The 24,680-nt window shown below is 39.1% G+C and overlaps 1 protein-coding gene across 3 annotated transcripts in view; it reads right to left on the minus strand.

The window, feature by feature from the left end:
• LOC126372098 (unconventional myosin IC) overlaps positions 1-24,680 on the minus strand; it is an 82,632-nt gene that overhangs the window by 28,469 nt on the left and 29,483 nt on the right. For all 3 annotated transcript variants that reach the window (XR_007567113.1, XM_050017644.1, XM_050017645.1), the window contains 4 exons: positions 3,971-4,127; positions 3,093-3,208; positions 1,880-1,950; positions 815-1,206 (listed from right to left, as the gene is read on the minus strand). Coding sequence is in view for 2 of the 3 variants with exons in the window: in XM_050017644.1 (XP_049873601.1) it covers positions 815-1,206; positions 1,880-1,950; positions 3,093-3,208; positions 3,971-4,127 (736 nt within the window). In the remaining variant the exon portion in view is untranslated. The remainder of the gene's footprint in view (positions 1-814; positions 1,207-1,879; positions 1,951-3,092; positions 3,209-3,970; positions 4,128-24,680) is intronic.

Below are 24,680 nucleotides of genomic sequence, written 5' to 3' on the forward strand. Positions count from 1 at the left end.
GTAATTACCCAGTCATTTCATTAACCTTAATAGTAGGACATAAATTAATGGTGACAAGACATCAAACACACAATACGATACTAAAGTACGCGCCATGAAACAAATTCCGCGCATTTTGATGTAATTAATAAGGGACTTTCCAATCGGCGTTTCCCAAAAACACGATAGATGGCGTTGTTAAGTTTTTTCTTCGTTAAACTTCTAACTTCATGGATAACAAACATATGCATCTTTTATCTTTGTTTTTGGGTAAGTATAAATGATTACCCTTTTTATTACACCAAGGTAAAATTACCTCCACCCGTTATTATTCTGATCAAAATAAAGAGAAGCAATATAGGTAGCGACATCATTCTATACGTAATGTGATCCAAATATCAAGTAACAATTAGTTTTATAACATTTTTGAATAATTATGAACCCCAGCAATGAGAAAATAGGTAATTATCACGTTAAAAGTGAACAACGCCATCTATCGTGTGTTTGGGGAAGTCGATTGGAGAGTCCCTCGTTTACAAGTCATGACGATAAAAAACCAGAAGCTTAAATGTAGGCAGCACTGTTGAGTTTTCCTAAATTTTGTCAGTTCTTCATAACGTCCAGCTCACAGATAGTCCAGCTAAAATTGGAGAAGAGACGGGGAGTTTTGCGATATACGTACTTAGTCTTTATATTGCTATCCAGACAAAGACATCACCCAACTGCTTGGCCGGACAAATGGGGAGCGCTGAGTGCTCTCTCATCGAGTAAGTACAAAATTTAAGACAAGCCTTCAAGACAGTAAGACAAGTCCTGAAATGATACAAAAGCTTACCAAATCCGTAGTATATTTATAGGCCTCAGGCCTCGCCTGCAGTTTCAGCAGCTTCATCAATTCCTGGTCTCCGCCAGCCAGCAGCTGATAGAAGATATGGAAGTTCCTCTCTCCGGACATCTGGCTGACTATTCTGGACTTTTCTAGAAGGTAGTTTAAGATGTGCCCGCCTTCCGGAGCTCCTTCATAATTGAACTGTATGTCCATGTATTTGCCAAATCGGCTGGAGTTGTCGTTTTTGTTGGTCTTTGCGTTGCCGAAGGCTTCGAGCAGGGGGTTGCTCTGGAGGAGTTTGTCCTTGACAGTCTCCACGTTGCGGAGGTGGTTGGTCCTCGCCGCGATGTATTCTAGAACCTTCTTCGACGCCTCCGTCTTTCCTGAGCCGGATTCGCCTGAGGGGTTGGAAATTTACAATTTAGTAATATTACATACGTTAAAGACGTTAAAGAGTACTGCGTAGTTCAGTGGCGCTGGTGTTATACAAATAGATGTTATACAGGGTGATAGCGACATCGTAACAAAAACTTTGGGGGATGATTCAAGTGGAATTGCCTCTGATTCCTGCAGACACTTCCTAATTTTATATTATCCCAGTTATTTTCGCATTCACCGAAAACGAAAGAAACGATAGAATTCATTCACTTTATTCATTCAATAATTCAACTTAATTCATTCAATTATTCATTCCGTCTCTTAGTGAATGACTTCATTCATTTTAATGTTTTTTCGTTTTCGGTGCTTGAGAAAATGACCGGTATAATTTAAAATAAAATTAGGATGTGTGCAGGAATCAGGGCCAATTGCACTTGATAATATTAACTCAGAATCATTAGATGTTTGACAACTATTGAATGAGTGAATGAATTTATCCATTTTAAAATTAACAGTCGTCAAACATCCGTACGCTTCCATATCAGATAAGAAAATGACAGGTACATATTAAAATAAAATTAGGTTGTCTCTGCATAAAAAATATGGATAAATATTTGAAATAAATGTTTCATTCATTCATTCATTCTGCATGAATCGGCGCTATTGTCTACTGGAATTTGCACCATTATTTACCTGAGATCAAAATACATTGTTCCCTGTGTTCATATACCAGTGACCGGTAAGCGTTGTCGGCGATTGCGAATCTGTAACAAAGAAAAAAAAAAAATTATTTACCAAATAAAGTAAAATTAACACAAGTTAATAGCGGGTCCTGTACTAGGGTTTCCATTTCCTGTGGAAGATCCATTTACTGTGTTTAGTGTAGATTACTCTGTGCTGGAATTCCGGCCAAGTAGTTAATGCCAAATGGCATGTGCATATGCGTAGCCATGTGCCATTCGCGTTGTAAAACTTTTTAAAATAATAAAAAAGTTTATTTAGGTAACACCTACGACACATATATACACAAACAATATACAAACTGGATTTTAAAAAAAAGAAAGATAAACATGAAACAGTAGGACTAGGGCCCTGTGCTGGGAGGTTTTCTGGCCACGTCTTTCTCTCGGCGTTACAGATTCTGATGTGGTAGTAGTTTTACAGCTAGTTACATAATATGTAATTTAATTTTTGACGTTCAAAAAGCGCTAAGTTTGTAAGCGAATTTTGAAAAATAAATATTTTTGAAGGGTCCACAGAATACCAGCGTCGTGGCTCGTGCGTATGCTGAGTGAGGCCCTTTTATAAAGGACACCACCACCAGTTGATGTTGACCAGTCCATATACTCTATTACAATTCGTTTAATGTTTACTGTCTATTTATTTGTACTCTCTTGTGTAAGTTGTTTTTCTTGCTTATTTTGATTGTAAGTTATGTCTTATGTGTTATTCCGTGTTTTGTTTTATATTTATTATTGAAGTGCATTATATAATAAACGTTTCTTTCTTTCTTTATATCATCATCATCAGCCCATTAACGTCCCCACTGCTGGGGCACGGGCCTTCCCTATGGATGGATAGGGAGATCGGGCCTTAAACCATCACGCGGGCCCAGTGCGGATTAATGGTTATTATCGACTGCTAATGCAGCCGGGACCGACGGCTTAACGTGCCTTCCGAAGCACGGAGGAGCTCGAGATGAGAACTATTATTTTTTTGTGGTCACCCATCCTATGACCGGCCTTTGCGAAAGTTGAGTAACTTCAACAATCGCAGACCGAGCGCGTTTACCGCTGCGCCACCGAGCTCCTCTTTCTTTATATATCGATTAGTTTTAGTTGCAATGTTGGTACCATGTCTATGGTTGGTACCCGTGTAAGCGCGTAAGGAAATGGCTGGTACTCACACATGTGGGGGCGCCTCGAAGAAGTTCTTCTTGTAATACAGCTTGGTCTTCTCCTCGGTGTAGATGGGCAGGTTCTTGTAAGGGTTCACCGAGATCAGCACGTTGCCGATGTACGTCTGTGGGGCACATCGAATAAATAATCAATCAAGTGTCTATAGGTAGTCTATAATAACCACGGAATTGAAGAAAAAGGTTGCAAGGGCCAAGGGGTTGAACAAGTGATAGCGGTTCTCATACAAAACCGCGTTAGGGCCTTTCCAAACTCTTTCTTCTATCCCGTGGTAATAACATAACATAAACAGCCTATAAACGACCCACTGCTGGGCACAGGCCTCCGCTCAATCAACAGGAGGGGGTATGGAGCATACTCCACCACGCTGCTAAACTGCGGGTAGGTTTTTGGGCTAGTAGCCCGGGACCAATGGCTAAACGTGTCTTCTGGAGCACGGAATCATTTCTTTATTGGATAACCAGGAGATTCTGCAATATTCTAGACGACCAAATGACCAAAGGACTGTGTAACAAAGTGATTTTCGACAGTGTCCCTTCGTGATCAATGTTCTAACCACTAGAACAAGTAGTAGTATAAGAGGACCCCGATACCGACCCCGCCGGCGTGGTCGACGTTTTCCCTCATTCAGCGCTTATCGCTATCGACCCACTAGGGTCGATTAATTCTTTCAAATATTTTTCCTCTCAGACGACGCCCTGAGCCGAGGTTCGCGCCCAACTGGGCACCCTCAGGCCTGTTGTCTTAAACGTTGTACCGGGTGAGAGCCTTCAGCGCTCCCCATTTGTCCGGCCAAGTAGTTAATGCTATCTGCGGCAAATCTTCAAAAAGTCCCTTTCTATAAAAAAAAAATGAATGAAACACTTACATAGATAATGTTCTCGCTGAACCGCTTCCTCAGGTTGTCTATGAAGGCGGCCTCTGACCGGTAGTCCTCCAGCAGCACGAAGTCCTGCACCCCCACCCGCTCGCGGTGCTGCAATGCATGCTCCATTGCACCCTGCACCGACGTGCCGCGGAGGAGCCTGTGGAGACGACACCAGCATTAATTAAGGATATATAAGTAATAAGGAATTTTCCAGGCTACGGTTTCAACATCTGTTTTTTTTGACATATGACTTATTGTAGATTTGCCGCAGATGGCATTAACTATTTGGCCGGACAAATGGGGAGCGCTGAAAGCTCTCACCCGGTACAAAGTTTAGGACAACAGGCCTGAGGGTGCCCAGTTGGGCGCGAACCTTGAGTCAGGGCGTCGTCTGAGAGGAAAAATATTTGAAAGAATTAATCGACCCTAATGGGTCGATAGCGATAAGCGCTGATTGACGGAAATCGTCGTATTTTTTTTTTTGACGTGACTTATTGTAAGATTGTACGCTGAGTCGTATCACGATCACGATCTATAACTATGTTAGTGAAAACTGTACTTAAGATAAATTAGTAACTAATCACTACATAGTATAAAATAAAGGTGCTTTTTCTGTCCCTATATCGCTATGTACGCTTAAATCCTTAAAACGACGCAACGGATTATGATGCGTTTTTTTTAATAGATAGAGTGATTCAAGAGGAAGGTTTATATGTATAATAACATCCATTAAGTAGTGGAAAAATACTGTTATTTTTGAGGTTTTTAATATGATGTCGTAAATAAATTCATTTTTTCCTTAGCATTGCACGATCGAGCGAGCGATTTAGGCGCATTAGGGCTAATTCTCATTATGGCAACCGACTCGCAAATTGACTACTTCTCATTATGGCAACTTCTCATTTTGGCTACTTCTCACTAGTGCTACTTCTCACTAGGGCTACTTCTCATTAGGGCTACTTACTTATGAAATTTCGGCAATGTTTATTGAAATAAGTACTGTATTTAAGTATATAAACATTCATTCATAAGAGATCAAATATTTTGCCCCTTGTTACAATGGTCCATTGAGTGGTCAATGAGGAGATCCGCAGGAGAACTAAAGTCACCGACATAGCTCGGAGAATTGCAAAGCTGAAGTGGCAGTGGGCAGGACACATAGCGAGGAGAACCGATGGCCGCTGGGGCGGAAGGGTTCTGGAATGGCGACCACGTGTCGGACGACGCTCAGTGGGTAGGCCCGCTACAAGGTGGACCGACGATCTGGTGAAGGTCGCGGGAAGCCGTTGGATGCGGGCAGCGCGGGACCGATCGTCGTGGAGATCCTTGGGGGCGGCTTATGCCCAGCAGTGGGCGTCGTACGGCTGATGATGATGTTACAATGGTTGGACTTAGACGGTATAGAACGGTAACTCTCCGTCCTGCAACAATTCGTATCTGGCGCCGCGCCTCACCCCCTCTGGGGCTTATTTTAGTCTTAAATGGGCGTAAGTCGCTAAGGAGGAAGAAGGAGAACGCGCAGACTGTGTCTCACTCGCTCTTACAGCAGTAATTCAAGTTTGTCAAGTAAACACCGATACACAAGAATTGCATTAAATCTGTGAAATTAATTTTATTTGGATGCAAATTGCCCTCTGATCTAAGCAAGGTAACCTGAGTTAAATTAGCGTGAAGAACCACATTAACTAAGGCACCGAAAGGTTGTCAACGGTTATTTTTGGAAATATTTTTTTTTGACGTGACTGAAATTTGTTGTAAGTATTTAAGTTTATATTTAATACAAACTAGATTTAAAAAAAGAAAGGAAAACATGAAACAGTAGGAGTAAGGTTCTGTGCTGGGAGGTTTTCTAGCCACGTCTTTCCCTCAGCGACACAACTTTCGATGTGGTAGTAGTTTAAAAGCTAATTACATAATATGTAATTTAATTTTTGACGTTCATTTTGAAGAATAAACATTTTTGATTTTTTATTTTTTTGTTGTAGCCGCAAGTGGCATTAACTGCTTGGCCGGCCAAATGAGAGGCGCTGAGGGCTCTCACTCTGGAAATATCGATTTCTACCTATGTAATATCAAGTAATCCTATAAAAGAAGATACTTTTTGACAGCCAGACACATAATTATGTTATTTTCAAGGTGTAACAAACACACAAGGTGAAGGCGTTATGTAATTGAATTGGGTAGTTTCCTAGGTGAAAGATGAATTACGTTTTATTTTTTCTATTCAACTTATTTATGAGTTTTAATTTAAAAAAATGTAATAATTACTGCGACATTTTGTAAAAAGTAACTAATTTGACTAGTTGGAAGCTACCCTATACGAGTATTTTACGGGGTCAAAGATAAGTCACAAAATGTTAAAATCCAGTCTGACATGATCAAAAATCAATCTCATTTTTCTTTTTGACTTATTTTCTAAATTTAATTTTGAATTAAGTAACAATAAGTACGACTTTTGACTGCTTTTACTCATGACGTTACAGACCAGTATTTCCATACAAATTCCATAGAAAATTTTAGTTATGACCTGTATCATCCCTCAAAGTTTTCGTTACGATGTCCCTAACACCCTGTATAAAAGATTTCACTATCGTTATACTTACTTAAGTAAAATAAAACCGTATAATTCAGTCGATTTCATTGACCCGTGAAATACTCGATTCTCGATTAAAGAATGACGTCAGGTTTAATTTAATGTCGTTATAATAATAAATCATCATTGCCAATAAAGTGGCGTAATGTTTTTAACGGCCTCGCGATCTGGAGTTCCGGGTTCGATTCTTGATTCGGAATCACTTTGTGGGACTTTTGTTTGTCTAGGTCATTGCAGGCAGTAATAATAAATTTTGGAAGAGTTTTTTAAATTTCTGCCAAAAATTGAAGTGTGTTCCATAAATTGGGTCGTGTACTAGGTTCAAGATAAATTATGAAATTCTGATTACTAAATAAAGACAGATCTAAAACTAACGAGAAACATTTTCTTTTTTCTATTTACCTTATTTAGGATTTTTAATCAAGAAAAACGTAATAATAAGTCCCACATTTTATCACGTTTGTCTATGACGTCACAGTGTGCGTTTTCATACAAATTCCATAGTAATTTCTTGTTTTGACGTTTAGTAAAAAGTAACTGATTTGACTGACTGGAAACTAGCCTATTGTATGCCTGTCGATTACTCGTCCCTTTCCTTTTCGGCGCATAAGAAAACGACATGTATAACTTAAAATAAAATTAGATGGTGTATACTGGAATTAGCATCATCATCACCAGCCCATTAACGTCCCCACTGCTGGGGCATGGGCCTTCCCTATGGATGGATAGGGAGATCGGGCCTTAAACCATCACGCGGGCCCAGTGCGGATTGATGGTTATTAACGACTGCTAATGCAGTCGGGACCAACGGCTTAACGTGCCTTCCGAAGCACGGAGGAGCTCGAGATGAAAACTTTTTTTTTTGTGGTCACCCATCCAATGACCGGCCTTTGCGAAAGTTGCTTTACTTCAACAATCGCAGACCGAGCGCGTTAACCGCTGCGCCACCGAGCTCCTCGGAATTAGCATCATTATATATCAATGGGTGAGGTTATCAAATTATCCATGGCCGGCGATTGGCGAACCCTTGCCACGCAATTGCAATGTAAATTCGAGAATAATCATCATCTCCTTGTCGTTATCCCGTTTTTAACCTGAAGACTTGACAGGTCCGGTTTTTTACAGAAGCGACTGCCTGTCTGACCTTGCAAACCGCGAAGGGAAAACCAGCCCAAAACAGATTACGAGTAGGTCACATACCTCTGAAAATGCATTTTTTGGGAATGTGGACGTTTTCCTTTCCCGCTGAGCACATGATAAACATTTAAGATCCAAACATGAATTCTAAAACTAATATTTATAGCGTTCTTACCTTAAATATTCAATCCTATGAAGTAACGCCTCTAAAATTTTGCAATCACTGATGCACATTTTATTTTTACGAACTCTATTTATTAATTATTCCTGCAAACTCGAACGCGCTCTGACATAGAAAATTCTATACTGATTGTCTTTCGTAAGAAAGTTAAGAATGTTCAGTAATAAATTAGCTAACGAGGGTCAATAAATTTTAATGTTGTATGATGTACAAACAAACTAATAACTGTCATTGACATGTTTCTGTCTCTGTTTACTTATTTCAAATGACAATAACCTTCCCACGGTTAGCTTGCTAAGGTAGGGTAGGTATTTAAGGGTGTTGGGTTGTGGCTCAGCAGCAATAGATGGCGTAAGTGTAACGGTGATCGAACTTATTATTTTTGTCAAAGTTAATGAGTAAATCTGAAGAAAATAGGAAGGATTTATAATATTATTTATTGTTTGTAGGTTCTCTAGACCTTTTAGCTTAGTACAGTCATGAGCAATATAATGTACCCACTTTAGGACTCTGTCGCACTAACGTATTTGATATTTAGTGAGACTTACAGTTCAATTTGTCAAAAAAGTTAATGAGACATGGTACCAAAGTGTATACATATTAATGCTCGTGACCGTACATCTATGACAAATATAATAATTTCGATCACAGGTTGACATGGCTATACTTACGCTATCTATTTTATTTTATTCTTATTCTTATTCTTATCTATTGTCGCCAAGCTAAGGTATCGACACCTTTAAAAGTAGCTTTTCTGGCGCGAATTTGTCCGGGTGGGCTACTGTTTTCCCGCGTTAATTATTTTTGACGTGACTTATTGCAGATTTGCCGCTAATGGCATTAACTAATTGGCCGGAGGATTTCGCGCGCGGCATTAAAAAAAAAATATGTAAATGTGTGTTTTTGTGTGTATTTAAAGTATACATTTGATTTGATTCACCATCTCCCAGCGTTATATAGTTTTTCACAGGGTCCGCTTACTTAACCTGTAAATTTGACAGGTCCGGTTTTTTTAAAGAACCGACTGCGTGTTTGACTTTCCAACCTGCGAAGGGAAAGCCAGCCAAATACAGATTAGGTCACATTAATCGGGTATGTGCGTTTCCTCACGATGTTTTCCGGTACCGGCAAGGACGTGATATTCATTTAAAACTTTATAGTCGAACACAATTTAGACCATCGTTGGTTTCGGCCTGTGCTTGATTGGAACCTACGACTCACAGTGCGAGTCAAGTCGTTCTTCCAACTGGGCTGCTAAGGCTCCTGTCGTGGGCGGAACTGTTTTCCAATTTTATAAAAAAAGTGGGAGAAGGCGGCCTTATCGCTAAAAGCGATCTCTTCCAGACAACCTTCGAATGAGGATATACAGACAGATTTCTGGAGATCTGCAGCTACAAAGGCGCAGATAGACAACTTATAACACCCCTCCTAGCTTTGCGTCGGGGGTTAAAACGTTCACTTTGTATTTATGAAATATGAATATGAAATAAGTTTGAACTTGATAAACTATATTTTTTTATAACTCCTGTGGGAAATCAAGCATTAAGCCTTTTTTAATAATTAGTTTTACGGCTGTTAAAAACTTTGTTAGTATTACATTCATTATTAGCTATAATAATTTTATTTAGGTACTTCTACAAATATAGACCTCAGAAAACCAGAGTATTTATTTAAGCTTGACAATGGCCCTGATTGCTGTAGACAACTCTTAATTTTATTTTAAGTTATAAAGTACCTACCTGTCATTTTCTTATCCGCTGAAAAGGAAAAGAATGGATGATTGACAAAGGTTAATTTTAGAATGAATGAGTGAACGAATGAATTATTCGGGCGAATAAAATAGGCATCTCGCTGATATGCAGCCCATTAGATGTGCGCTGTCAATTTAATTCTGTCGGGTTATTGGCTAATGTAAAATTTTAAGAGAGTTGTTTAAATATTCTGCTTAAAATTGACGCGTGTTCCATAAATTTTATGCCTACCGATCATCCGTTCCTTTCTTTTTCGCCGGATAACTTAAAATAAAATTAAAATTGGAAGCTTATAATTGGCCTCATTCTAGCTTATGTTTGTACGTATTTATTTAAGATTCCGTGCTGTTAGCTTTCCTCAAATAAATAAATAATAATATATTAATATTGCAGACCTTTATCGCATGGGTAGTAAGTAGGTACATCATTTTGAAGAGAGGAGAGATTTTCAGCCACATCTTTCACGTAACTTATTTCAGATTTGCCACATATGGCCGGACAAATGAGGAGCGCTGAGAGCTCTCACCTCTCTCAGTACATACCTCGTCAAATTGTGATGTCATTTTATGACCTTTCACTTGTTAGCGATGATTAACTCTTACATTTTACTACCTTTCACTCTGCTTTTAAAGGAATATAACATAAAACTAAAATGTTGTAAAAGCGACAATTGTAAATGTTAACTCCCGTTAAGTACTCATAAAATTGTAGATACCTACTTACAACTAAAGAGCAAAAGTGCAGTCACTGAGCTCAGCGAATTATTTGTAAGCGGCGGTGAAATTATGAACCATTAGTTGTCATAATTATAAAATTTATGTTTTTGTAGATGTTTTTGGTCTATCACAGAAACGACAGGAGGAGCTCGGTGGCGCAGCGGTTAACGCGCTCGGTCTGCGATTGTTGAAGTAAAGCAACTTTCGCAAAGGCCGGTCATATGATGGGAGACCATAAAAAAAAAGTTTTCATCTCGAGCTCCTCCGTGCTTCGGAAGGCACGTTAAGCCGTTGGTCCCGGCTGCATTAGCAGTCGTTAATAACCATCAATCCGCACTGGGCCCGTGTGATGGTTTAAGGCCCGATCTCCCTATTCATCCATAGGGAAGGCCCGTGCCCCAGCAGTGGGGACGTTAATGGGCTGATGATGATGATAGTAACGACATGTAACCAGGAGGTCTTAAGTGCAACCAGTTAATTTATTATTTTGCAAGAAACTGATTTCATTTGATTATGCATAACTTTAGAAGGTTTGTCATCTTTTTGGGAATTCCGTGTGACTCATACGAGTGAAGGAGTAACGGCCATATTTTCACAGGTATGTGTGACTTGAATTTGAATATAAAAGTTTTACTCAAACAAATCCGAGCCGACGAGCCGTAGTAGCTCAGTTGGTAGAACGCTTGCCTCTCACTTTGAGGTCGCAGGTTCGAATCCAGCACAGGCCTAAACCAATGATTGTCGAATTTGTTTTCGAATTCATGTTTGGATCATAAATGATCATCACAAGCTCAGCGGTAAAGGAAAACATCGTGAGGAAACCTAGATTCCTAAGAAATGCATTTTTCGGAGGTATGTGATCTAACCTGTATTGGGCTGGCTTTCCCTTCGGGTTGGAAGATCAGACAGGCAGTCGCTTCTGCTAAAAACCCTGTGAAAAACAGGATAATGCTAGGAAGATGATGATAAGGCTAAATTTAAAAATATTTTTTGAAAGATTTATGGTGAGGTGTGGGTACTTAGTTCTCCCCTAGTAGTTGCGGTTTCCGAAAACATCCCGCTCAGGGACGGTACTGAAAACTATCGGCGTCCGAAGGGCGTAATATACGATCCCGACGACCCATAGAGGCGGCCGATCAGCTTGCGACACTAAACACTTCAGAACCCCGATACCGATCCCGCCGGCGCGCGGCGTGGTCGACGTTTTCCCTCATTCAGCGCTTATCGCTATCGACCCGCTAGGGTCGATTAATTCTTTCAAATATTCTTCCTCTCAGACGACGCTCTGAGCCGAGGTTCGCGCCCAACTGGGCACCCTCAGGCCTGATGTATTAAATTTTGTACCGGATGAGAGCCCTCAGCGGTCCCCATTTGTCCGGCCCAGTAGTTAATGCCATCTGTGGCAAATCTACAATAAGTAACGTTAAAAAAATACTTAGTTCATCTTGCGGTATATAGTTTTGGGATATACTCGTGATCTTATGTTGTGTTTACGATAAAACTGCATCGGTCAGACAATTTAATTAAAACCGTATTTTTAAAAACCATTCTATTTTTCTTTTTGGGCTTCTAACGGTCTCTTACCGGTAAACAATACCGGATCGCGTGCTGGAATCACTTTACCGGAATCTGCCGTGACAGGGCGAGTGCTCCGTCCACCTACGAGACGCGGCGATACATCTTCTAGATCCTTAACAAACGAATAGGTTCTGTCAACACATTTGACGGTTTCTGTGGTCCAGTGGTTGAGCATTAGGGTCTCGAACCGAAGGACATAACATAACATAAGATCGCTATGAGGAACTTTCCAGACTACATTGTTTTTTGTGTTTGTTTAATCCCATCAGTCATCCCGTGATCATGGCAACAGTGTCGAAATATCGGGAGTCTCATATCCCTATTTTAAACGCGGTAAGAACCCGTTATTATGTCATTAAAACAAAAACAAGCGGCAAAGAAAGAGGGTAGACAGATATGTCTGCCCGTAGAAAATTATGGATCTACCTCACATCATCAGCCCATTAACGTCCCCACTGCTGGGGCACGGGCCTTCCCTATGGATGGATAGGGAGATCGGGTCTTAAGCCATCACGCGGGCCCAGTGCGGATTGATTAATCTACCTACTCCACTCCAATCTCATCAGTCATCCAGTGATCATGGCACTTGCAACAGTGTCGAAATATCGGGAGTCTCATATCGCCATTTTAAACGCGGTAAGAACCAGTTATTATGTGTTTTAATTATGATAATAACCGTTATTATGTGTTTTAATTTCCAGGCTACGTTCTCCAAAAATAATATAGATGGCGCTGTCCAGATCTTCTATCGTGTGGGTTGTGAGGATTACCAACCTCATCAACCTTGGTGTCAGTGTTATTATGAGCCACCAAAGGGCCCTATGGCTCATGTGACGACTACGTACTTACATTAGTGAGTAGTAACCAGGACCAACGGCTTAACGTGCCTTCCGAAGCACGGATCACCTTACTTTCGGACTAGGGATCACAATGTAATTTTTGTGGTATGTCCCCACCGGGATTCGAACCCGGCACCTCCGGATCGTGAGTCTAACGCTCAACCACTGGAGGATGGAGGTCGGTGCTGTCGAGATTTAGCGTAATAATTACCTATTTTCTTATTACACACACACACTTGGTACACTTTGACACCATGTCACATTAACTTTTTTGACAAATTAAACGGTAAGTCTCATTAAATGTCAAATATTATGATAGTGCGACAGGGTTCTAAAGTGGGTATATGATATTGATCATGACTGTACATATACCTACAATGTGTCCTCTGTGGAATACTAATGGTTGTGCCCAAACCGTCTTGATATTTGCGGGAATGTCAACCAGCTGACATTCAGCAGACAAATATCAAAGAATCACGGTCCGCTGTTACCTAACTAACTATATTTACATACTTATATCACGCTTGTATCCCTGATGGGGTAGGTAGAGACGTAATAATAACAACAATAACAATAGTCTGTAAAGATTCCCAGTATCATTATTTTATAAATAATAATTTTCTTATAAAAATATAATTATCATCATCATCATCATCAGCCCATTAACGTCCCCACAGCTGGGGCACGGGCCTTCCCTATGAATGGATAGGGAGATCAGGCCTTAAACCATCACGCGGGCCCAGTGCGGATTGATGGTTATTAACGACTGCTAATGTAGCCAGGACGAACGGCTTAACGTGCCTTCCGAAGCACGGAGGAGCTCGAGATGAAAACTTTCTTTGTTTTTTGTGGTCACCCATCCTATGACCGGCCTTTGCGAAAGTTGCTTAACTTCAACAATCGCAGACCGAGCGCGTTTACCGCTGCGCCACCGAGCCCCTCAATACTATATATATATATGTCGTGGCCAGATCATAGAATTGACCATTTCATGAAATGATCGACCATTTCATGAAATGGTCGTATTTCATGAAATGGCCAACTTCAACTGACCATATCGTTTAAACGTCAGCGTTTAATGATATTTCCATCCACGTTTGGCCATATCATTAATGTAGGGTGTCCATGATAAGTGGTGTAATAAAAACGCGAAATAAGGTAGGAAATAATGTATTACTCTAGTACAAAGTACAAAAATGTTTAAAAGTCAATTAAAAATTAAAAAGTCATTTTCGATTAACGGAGTGTTGATGTAGTTGACATATACGCCGTAACTGCATCTCGCTTTGAAGTCGTCGTCATATTTTTTGACACTATTTCATGCCATTGGTCATCATTCAGTATACTTTTCGTGTGTAAGATAAACATACTGGCGGCGTAGGGGTGGCCCAAGGGCCACCCCCGCCGCACCCTAACCTACTGTTATGCCTTGTAAAAATTATAAAAAAAGGATTATGATAATTTAAATTATGACAAAAACATTTATGCGTTTTAATAGAATCCTGTTTCAAGTAGTTAATGCCATCTGCGGCATTATCTACAATAAGTCACGTCAAAAAAAGAAACTTTACGGACAGTAGGATCGTCTATATTTTTCTTTTTTAAAATTAATATCTCTTCATTCGCAGTTTTAATTATATCATATTTTGAAATCCAATAATAGTCCATTGATTTACGTAGCGTGGTCACTCGACCTTCATTATTTGCCATATAACCTAAAAATAAAAATAAAGTTGCTGTCTACTGTTAATACGAGTTTTTCTTTTCACCTTAGTGTCAAAACATTGCTTCAATGCACTTTTATCGTGTATTTGCTCATTATTATTCGTATTATTCGCGTTCACACAAGAATAATTATTGTCCGCCGCCATTATGCAAAACATAAACAAAGCGACACCAGCGCCACTACCGGTGGATAATGTTACTATTTTACGATATGATCGCTAACGTTTGGCCATATCATGAAGTAATCATGCATTTAGTTGGTCATATCGTTAAACGTTTTGTGTTCATTGATCTGGCCAAACCACATCATGATGTGGCCAACGAATGTTGTTCTATTTCATGAAATACGACCATTTCATGAAATGGTCGATCATTTCATGAAATGATCAATTCTATGATATGGCCACGATATCTATATAAAAATATTCTGTTTTTTTTAATTCATGATTTTTTTCCATTTTTTTTAATATTTTCTGTTCCATACTTTTGCGTCGGAAAATTCCACTTGATATCAACTCAAAATCATGGTCTGAATCATCCCCTTCAGTATTCGTTACGGTGTCACTAACACCTGTATAACTAAGGTTTTTTAAGGATTTTAAAATGCCATCGTGTTCTAAATGTACTTTTAATCTAATTATCTAACAAGCTTAACTGGTACATTTAGTTAATTTGCAGGTCAGTGTCAAAATTAATCCTATTCTAATTAAGTTGATGTAATTAGTTTCATAATCAAACTATGTACAGTATGAGCAATATAATGTACCCACTTTAGGACTCTGTCGCACTAACATATTGGAGATTTAGTGAGACTTACAGTTCAATTTGTCAAAAAAGTTAATGTGACATGGTACCAAAGTGTATACATATTAATGCTCGTGACCGTACTACTTACGCATAAAGCTTAAAGTACTTAAATAATTAACATTAAACGGGGGGTTAAAATGGCCACATCGATGCAATTCCTCTAAGAAAGCAATATTGCTATTTGACATTTGTTTACATTGCGCACTTACTTTTATATGCGCAAATGTCAAATTGAAATATTGCTTTCTTATCATCCAAGTTTTTCGGACAAACAACAGGTTATAATTTCACACTTCAGATCGAGGATAATATACAAAGTGAACACAAGCGGTTCACTTAATGATATAGTGGTGCTACTAAAAATACAACTCGTCTAAACAGTGCAGGGACCGTCTCGGTACGTAGAAAGTGTTGTAACCAAATCTGTACACGACGTGATGCTGCGTTTACATCTGCCAAGTAACTCGCGTCACTTACTTGCTAAAGGTAGTGGATGGATGTTTATTTTGAACGATATTGGAAGTTAATTTGCTTCAAATCCGAACTAGGCACAAAAAAAAGAATGCGTTCAGGAGGCTTACGAAAGATTCTAACAAAACCCAGCGACAGGGATAAAAATGTAGGTATGGGATTGACATAAAATTACATGTCATTTTAAAGGTGAGAGGAACGCTCCCCATTTGTCCGGCCAAGTAGTTAATGCCATCCGCGGCAAATCTACAATAAGTCACGTCAAAAAAAGGCGTTTTTAGTCCCTCTGTTCCTCATATCCATTTTACTACTTGTGGCTCTACCGTTACTTGTCAATGAACTGGCGCAAGTAACTTGATCGATGTAAATGAGCCTTTTAAGTCAACCACCTTGCTGTATAGTACTTCGAATTTAGCTGAATGTTTTACCTATACGCGATATAGACTCACAACTCAGTCTTTATTGAGCTAAGCTATTTTTAGTAAATGTTTCGTGTTTAATTATTGTCGCCTTATGGTCAAAAGCACGTAAGCGCCTTTTCGAAAAATCTAATATTATTTTAACTTATACTTACCTGTCATTTTCTTATCCGCTGAAAAAGAAAGGGACGGGTATCCGACAGGCGTAAAATTTATGAGACACACGTAAATTTAAGTCAAATATTTAAAAATCCCTTCCAAATTTTTTTTTGGTCAATAATCCGACAGAATTAATTTGACAGCACGTCAAACGGACTGCATACCAGCGAGATGTCTATTTTATTTGCCCGGGATATTCATTCGTTTTAAAATTAACTTGTTGACAATCATCCGTCCCTTTTCTTTTCAGGGGATAAGAAAATGACGGGTATAACTTAAAACAAAATTAGGAGCCGGAGTCTGCACGAATTGGGGGCCATTATGTAATCCGTGTCTGTGGTGTCCTAGTAAGTAAGTAAGTAAGTAAGTATTTTGCCTACTTCCACAGTCTAATGTCGTACGGCATCTTGCTGTGGGGTCATGCTGCAGATATGAACAGCATTTTTGTTCTGCAAAAGCGAGCCATTCGGGCGATTTACAAATTGGGACCCAAGATGTCACTTAGAAATAAATTTAAAGAAATTAATATTTTAACTTTGGCATCACAATATATCTTTGAAAACTTAATATATGTAAAAAAACATATAGGATTATTTGCAAAAAATAGCGATCGGCACGTTGTTAATACCAGGAATAAAAATAAACTTGCTTTACAAGTCAGTCGATTACATAAGATTACTAAATCTTATAAGGGGCAATGTATACGTTTTTACAATAAGATTCCCATTGACATTCTAATTTGCCTTTCAACTGTTTTAAGACAGTAGTTAAACAAAAACTTTACAAAAAAGGTTATTATAAAGTTAGTGATTATTTAGAAGATATGAATGCATGGGATTAACTGTCTGTGAACTGATATTAGGCAGCTAAATTACTCAATTGTATACCAATATTTTATGTTTTATGTTTATTTTATTTTTTTTAAAGAACGTCTAGGGCCCTGTGCCGAGGTTTTTCTTGCAGCTTCTTTTCCCGGGCTATACAGGTTGTGAGAAGCTGCAGTAGTTTTAGGCGGATGAGACGTTCGTTATGTAAAATTGACGATTCAAAGTGTAACTATGTTACCTACTGAATAAAGATATTTTTGAATTTGAGTAAGTAAGTAAGTAAGTAAAATCTTTATTTCCTCTACAAATTATAAAACACATGGATACAAAAATACAATATTTGTAGAGGCTGGAGCCTAAACTAGGATACCCTGTGTTTTAGGACTCCAGGCCTCCACCCCCAAAAAGTCATGGTCAAGAAAAAATTACAAAATATAAAAAATAAAGATTTTTTTTTGAAATTGTTAGACTAAATCATAAAATATTTCTTAAAAAGAAAATATCAAATCTATAAATGCTTGTATGTGTATGTGTGTGTGTGTGCGTGTGGTGTGTGTGTGTGTGTGTGTGTGTGTGTGTGTGTGTGTGTGTGTGTGTGTGTGTGTGTGTGTGTGTGTGTGTGTGCGTGTGTGTGTGTGTGTGTGTGTGTGTGTGTGTGCATGTATGCGTGCGTGTGTGCGTCTCACTTCTATTTAATTATGTTTAATAGATTCTCTGTTTCGTCATAATTAAAATTCTGTAACCAAAGAGCTACTGATTTTTTACATTGGTAAATGTTTAATGGGTAAATATTATTATCTTTGTTACATTTGTTATAAAGGTAAGTAATAAATGTTTCTTTCTTTCTTTCTTTCAATAACATGTGCCTCAGTCACGTGCCACAATAACGGTCCTTCCTAACTGGAACTTTCTTCGATTCTGTTTGTTTACCATTTGCATATTATTATTGTTATAAGGAGGAGCTCGGTGGCGCAGCGGTAAACGCGCTCGGTCTGCGATTGTTGAAGTAAAGCTACTTTCGCAGAGGCCGGTCATAGGATGGGTGACCACAAAAAAAGTTTTCATCTCGAGCTCCTCCGTGCTTCGGAAGGCATGTTAAGCCGTTGGTCCCGGCTGCATTAGCAGTCGTTAATAACCACCAATCCGCACTGGGCCCGCGTGGTGGTTTAAGGCCCGATCTCCCTATCCATCCATAGGGAAGGCCCGTGCCCCAGCAGTGGGGACGTTAATGGGCTGATGATGATTGTTATAAGTAGTAAGAGACTTTCCAGTCGACGTTCCCAACAAAATACAGATGGCGCTGTACATATTTGCCTACGTTTAACCTTCTAACTTCATGGATAACAGACATATGCATCTTTATCTTCGTTTTTGAGCATAAATGATGACCCTTGTTACACCCAGGGATAACATATCTTCCACACATTACTCTGACCAAAATATACAGGGTGTTAGTGACATCGTAACGAATACTCAGGGGGATGATTCAGACCATGATTCTGAGTTAATATCAGGTCGAATTTTTCGTCGCAAAATTCATGATTTTTTTTAGGCTTTTTTAAATTATTTTCAATTCTATAATTTTGCGATGAAAAATTCCACTTGATATTAACTCAGAATAATCAGCTGAATCATCCCCCTCAGTATTAGTTACGATGTCACTTACACCCCACACAAGTACATACGGTAGCCATACAAGAAGGTATGGGTGTTAGTGACACCGTAACGAATACTGAGGGGGATGGTTCAGACCATGATTCTGAGTTGATATCAAGTGGAATTTTCAGTCTGAATATTCCTGAATATTTTTGTGTTTTTTTAATTATTTTCAATTCCATCCTTTTGCGACGGAAAATTCCACTTGATATCATCTCAGAATCATGGCCTCAATCACCCCTCAAAGTTTTCGTGACGATGTCACTAACACCCTGTATATAGAAATAATATAGGTAGCATTAGATTATATTTTTGAAAAATTATGTAAGTACCCCGAACAATGAGAAAATAGGTAATTAATTAACACGTTAAATCTGGGGGACATCGAAGCAATTCATCTGAAAAGCAATATTGCAATTTTACATTTGCGCATATAGAAGTACGCAAGCAAATGTACAATATTGTTATTACGATATTTGTTTTTAATAAAAAAAAAAATGTTTTTAGTCACCATCTATAATTTTCTTTGGGGAACGTAGCGTGAAAAGTCCCTAATGATTATTAGGTCCTGTTGATTGGGTTATTTTTATTGTTATGTTGCCTATCGCAGTCGGCCCACTAGTGTCGATTAATTCATTCAAATCATCATCACCAGCCCATTAACGTCTCCACTGCTGGGGCACGGGCCTTCCCTATGGATGGATAGGGAGATCGGGCCTTAAACCACCACGCGGGCCCAGTGCGGATTGGTGGTTATTAACGACTGCTAATGCAGCCGGGACCAACGGCTTAACGTGCCTTCCGAAGCATGGAGGAGTTCGAGATGAAAACTTTTTTTTTTTGTGGTCACCCATCCTATGACCGGCCTTTGCGAAAGTTGCTTAACTTCAACAATCGCAGACCGAGCGCGTTAACCGCTGCGCCACCGAGCTCCTCTTCATTCAAATACATAATATAATATGTTTTGTTATGTAAAATATTCATTGTAGTCCTGTGGTACCTACACCTGCTTTCTTCTCAAACAAATAGCGCCCATTCGAACCCCGGTACCGAACTTGCACCAAGTTATTAATTTATCTCAATTGCTGTTTTCACTAACACAGTTGGCTCGACCGCCACCGGCGATACGCCACCACCTATCACGTTGTCTAACAGAAAGCTCGGAGAGGTGTGGATACTTAGTTCTGTTAAAAATTGAACACAACCTATACGTCTTATATTGAATGCATTCTTATCTATCATAAAGTCATCGTCTATTATTCAGAGCTTTTTGGCGGGAAACGGGAACGGGACAGTTGCTTTCTTCATTGAATAATCTAAATAATTAATACGAAGTGGTGTTTTGTGGTTAATGATCGCATTAAGTTAGTCGGAAGACATTCGCGAGTGTTATTATATTGGAGTATTCAATGAACAAAGTGTATCTGCCTATTTTCGCTTCGTGCCGGGAAGCCGCTTCATAACTCAAAAGTTTATGCGGACTTTTGAGTTAATTCGTTTGGGGTTCGGAGTAGGAGTCTACTCCGAGGGTCGGGGCTTAGTTTTCATTTCATTAATCATCAAGAAAAAAAATACGTAAGACATGGCTGTATGGGCATAGTTCCCTTTGCCTTACCCTTCGGGGAAAACCAAAACAAAAAAAAACATCTATGATTCATATGATTCCTGTCAGTAGCATAAGTTAAATAATTTTTATTTTATTGCTATGTATTGCCTCATTATTATTAATTGAATTGTTTTGTTATTATTTTGGGTATCCTACCTTTATTGTTGTTCAATTTATCATTATAATATTGTAAATTTGTTTTAGGCCCATAAGAATCTTGTTTGTAACGCAATGGTTTATACTGTAATGTTGCAAATGTCTATATAAATAAATAAATAAATATGATTCTATGTATTGTTTTTGCCTCTTCTTGTTCCCTTTTGACATCGACACAACGTAACCGATGTAATATTATATTCTTAATTTAATCCGGACACATTATTATAATCAAGCATTAATTTAATTCGTGGACATTATAAGTGTGACAATTGGCCTTTATAGATATTATTCAAGATACAATTTGTGACATGTTTCATTTCATCTTCATCGTGTACATAACATATAAACTGCCTATATACGTCCCACTGCTGGGCACAGGCCTCCCATCAATCAACCGGAGGGGGTATGGAGCATACTCCACCACGCTGCTCCACTGCGGGTTGGTGGAGGTGTTTTTACGGCTAATAGCCGGGACCAACGCGAACGGCTTAACGTGCCTTCTGAAGCACGGAATCATCTTACTTTTTCGGACATTCAGGTGATTCAAGCCTGAAAAGTCCTTACCAAACAAAGGACAGTCTCACAAAGTGATTTCGACAATGTCCCCATCGGGAATCGAACCCGGACCTCCAGATCTTGAGCCTAACGCTCTAACCACTAGACCACGGAGGCTGTGAATGTTCATCGTGTATTTTATGAAAATACAGTGGCGATGCTGAGCTTGAGATTCCGCTGAGTTTTATTGTCATCACCCTATTGAGTACTGCGCCCTTCCTCTGCACATCGACAATCTACTCTGCCAACAAGTTCATCTGGTGATGGATGTACCTCTGACTACCCCAATTGGGATATAGTCGTGAGCTTAAGTTATGTTATCGTATAGACAAAAGTACAAGGTTAAAATGATCGAATTCCATGCTACAACACCATAGCCTGACCCTTATGTCGCAAGAAGGGATATCATGTATCAGTTTTTTTTTTTTTTTTTTTGACGTGACTTATTGTAGATTTGCCGCAGATGGCATTAACTACTTGGCCGGACAAATGGGGAGCGCTGAAGGCTCTCACCCGGTACAACATTTAAGACAACAGGCCTGAGGGTGCCCAGTTGGGCGCGAACCTCGGCTCAGGGCGTCGTCTGAGAGGAAAAATATTTGAAAGAATTAATCGACCCTAGTGGGTCGATAGCGATAAGCGCTGAATGAGGGAAATCGTCGACCACGCCGGCGGGGTCGGTATCGGGGTCCTTCATGTATCAGTGAAGGCACGGTGCTTGTTATTTGGGGCAAGCCTGCGGAACGGAGAGTGAAACCCAGTACTTTATACATAATACATAACGGCCTCGGTCGTCCAGTGGTTGAGCGTTGTGCTCACGATCCGGAGGTTCCGGGTTCGAATCCCGGTGGGGACAAATCACGAAAATCACTTTGTGATCCCTAATTGGGTTAGGACATTACAGGCTGATGACGAAAGTTTTCTTGGGAGTTTGTATGAAGGAAACACTGTCCTGTCATGTGACGTCATCAATAATGGCGATCAAACGTCACGTCGTACTTATTGTTACTTACTTAATTCAAAATATAAAATTCGAAAATAAGTCGAAATAACATTGATTTGATTTATGATCATCTTAGAATGGCTTCTATTTCTAGATTAGCATTTTATAATTTATCTTTCATCCAGTCAAATACCCTATTTATTTATTTATTTTATTTAAGGAAAACCAACCGTTATAAAAAACAGAAAGTAGACAAAAAATATAACAGTTGAAAACTAATTACAGGTTTCCACTGAAAACCCTAAACTAGTTAATATGATATCAGAGAGTTGTGCACAGGCAAATTAAAGTAATAAGAAAGAACATAAAAAGAAGATTAGGCATCAAAAAACCTTTGACTGAGTAATCTCCTCGCCGCTGCAAAACCGGTGTTAAACAAGTCAAGATCAAATTCCTTACAAAGTTTATTGAAATTATTACACTGCTATTTAATAGCAATTGATTACCAAAGAGTTTGAATTTTTACTCTCCATGATATAAGTATAATTTTTTATTAAATTTTTACCTACAGTTTATTTTTATTACATCCTCGTTACGTAAGGTACATAACGAATATTAATTCTCATATTTTATTATTTGATTCGATCGAGGACGGAAGCTTTTTTATTGCTTATATTAATTATACTTTTATTACGTACAATTAGTAATAAAAAAAACTGATGTATTTTCTTTTCATAAGAAAAGATAGGCAAGCATTTGACCACTATTTTAATAATAAGTCGCGTCAAAATGAAAACAGCGGTTTCCCCAAATTAAATAAGGAACCCTAATTGATTTCTTTTTTATTTATTGACGTGACTTATTGTAGATTTGCCGCAGATGGCATTAACTACTTGGCCGGACAAATGGGGAGCGCTGAAGGCTCTCACCCGCTACAACGTTCAAGACAACAGGCCTGAGGGTGCCCAGTAAACCCTAATTGAGAAATACGGTTGGCAGTCTGATTCGCAGTAGTGTTGCCATTTCATAACTTTTTAAATGCTATTTTAAAGATGTTCTATTTTAATATTATCATTGTATAAGAAGACCAGGTATGCTCAATCCTACGACAAGCGGCCATTGCCAGCCCATTGATGACGTATGTGTTACCATTCAATTGGTATTTCCAACATTCCAAGGACGTAAATTTTATTCATCACCATCAGCCGTACGACGCCCACTGCTGGGCATAGGCCTCCCCCAAGGATCTCCACGACGATCGGTCCTGCGCTGCCCGCATCCAGCGGCTTCCCGCGACCTTCACCAGATCGTCGGTCCGCCTTGTAGCGGGCCTACCCACTAAGCGTCGTCCGACACGTGGTCGCTATTCTAGAACCTTTTTATTATTATATCTGCCAACCCCATTAGGGATAACGGGCGCGAGTTTACGTGTATATATTTGTGTTGGTTTGAATATATTTACGTTGACAAAAGCAACAGTTTGAATACAAATTATCTAACATGAAATACATTTTACATTCGTTTCATATCTCACGCGCAGTCGTAAAATATTATCAATTTTTATCACCTAATGATAATCTTTTATGTCGAACATTGTTATATAAACTTTTTATGTGTTGATAACACATAAAATAATATATTTTATGCACAAATTAAGGATGTAACACTTTTTTCGAACTTAGTAAATGAGTCTTAAGGTGAATCAACTCTCAAGGGCGTTCCGTTTCTTCACACTGTTTGACTTTACCGGCTAGACAGTTTTTTTGTCTTATCTCGTACAATGGTGCTCATTTCAGTACTCACCATCTAATTTTGGAATCTGGAATTTTTATGAAGCACGTCAATTATAGGCATAAATAAACAACCCTCTCAAAATTTCGCATTGGTCAATAACCCGATAGAATTGGGTTGACGGTACACGTTAAACAGGTTGCATATCAGCGAAAAGCCTATGTCATTCGCCCGGGTTATTCATTCATTTTAAAATTAATAGTTCATACTTCAACTTTGAACTCCACACGTCCGCAACCCTTACGACACACGGAACTCCACGTCATCTTGTCTTGAATATCATGCAAGGAGATCCCTCCTTACCACAGGAAAGCTAAAAATCTTATTATAATCGGCTATTTATTAAAAAAATACTTTTGTATGCAGTATCTTACGAAAAGTAATGATAAAATTGCAGCCTATCACATAAATTATACATTGCCGGTAAAGTGGTTATGGAATTTGAGAAGCAGTAGAGCTATATTAATAATCTGTTTGTATAATAAAGAGAGAAAGACCGGGCGACATTGGTTCCTTTATTTTTTTTACCTTTGATGGATTTACTCTTGGCCCCAGACTTGCCCGAAGGTATGAGGCCTAAGCTCGAGGCCTAAGTTGGAGCTCGGTGGGGCTGCGGTAAACGCGCTCGGTCTGCGATTGTTGAAGTTAAGCAACTTTCGCAAAGGCCGGTCATAGGATGGGTCAATACAAAAAAAGTTTTAATCTCGAGTTGAGCTTCGGAAGGCACGTTAAGCCGTTGGTCCCGGCTGCATTAGCAGTCGTTAATAACCATCAATCCGCACTGGGCCCGCGTGATG

The sequence above is a fragment of the Pectinophora gossypiella genome, chromosome 13 (assembly GCF_024362695.1).
Source record: "Pectinophora gossypiella chromosome 13, ilPecGoss1.1, whole genome shotgun sequence".
NCBI classification, from domain to species: Eukaryota; Metazoa; Arthropoda; class Insecta; order Lepidoptera; family Gelechiidae; genus Pectinophora; species Pectinophora gossypiella.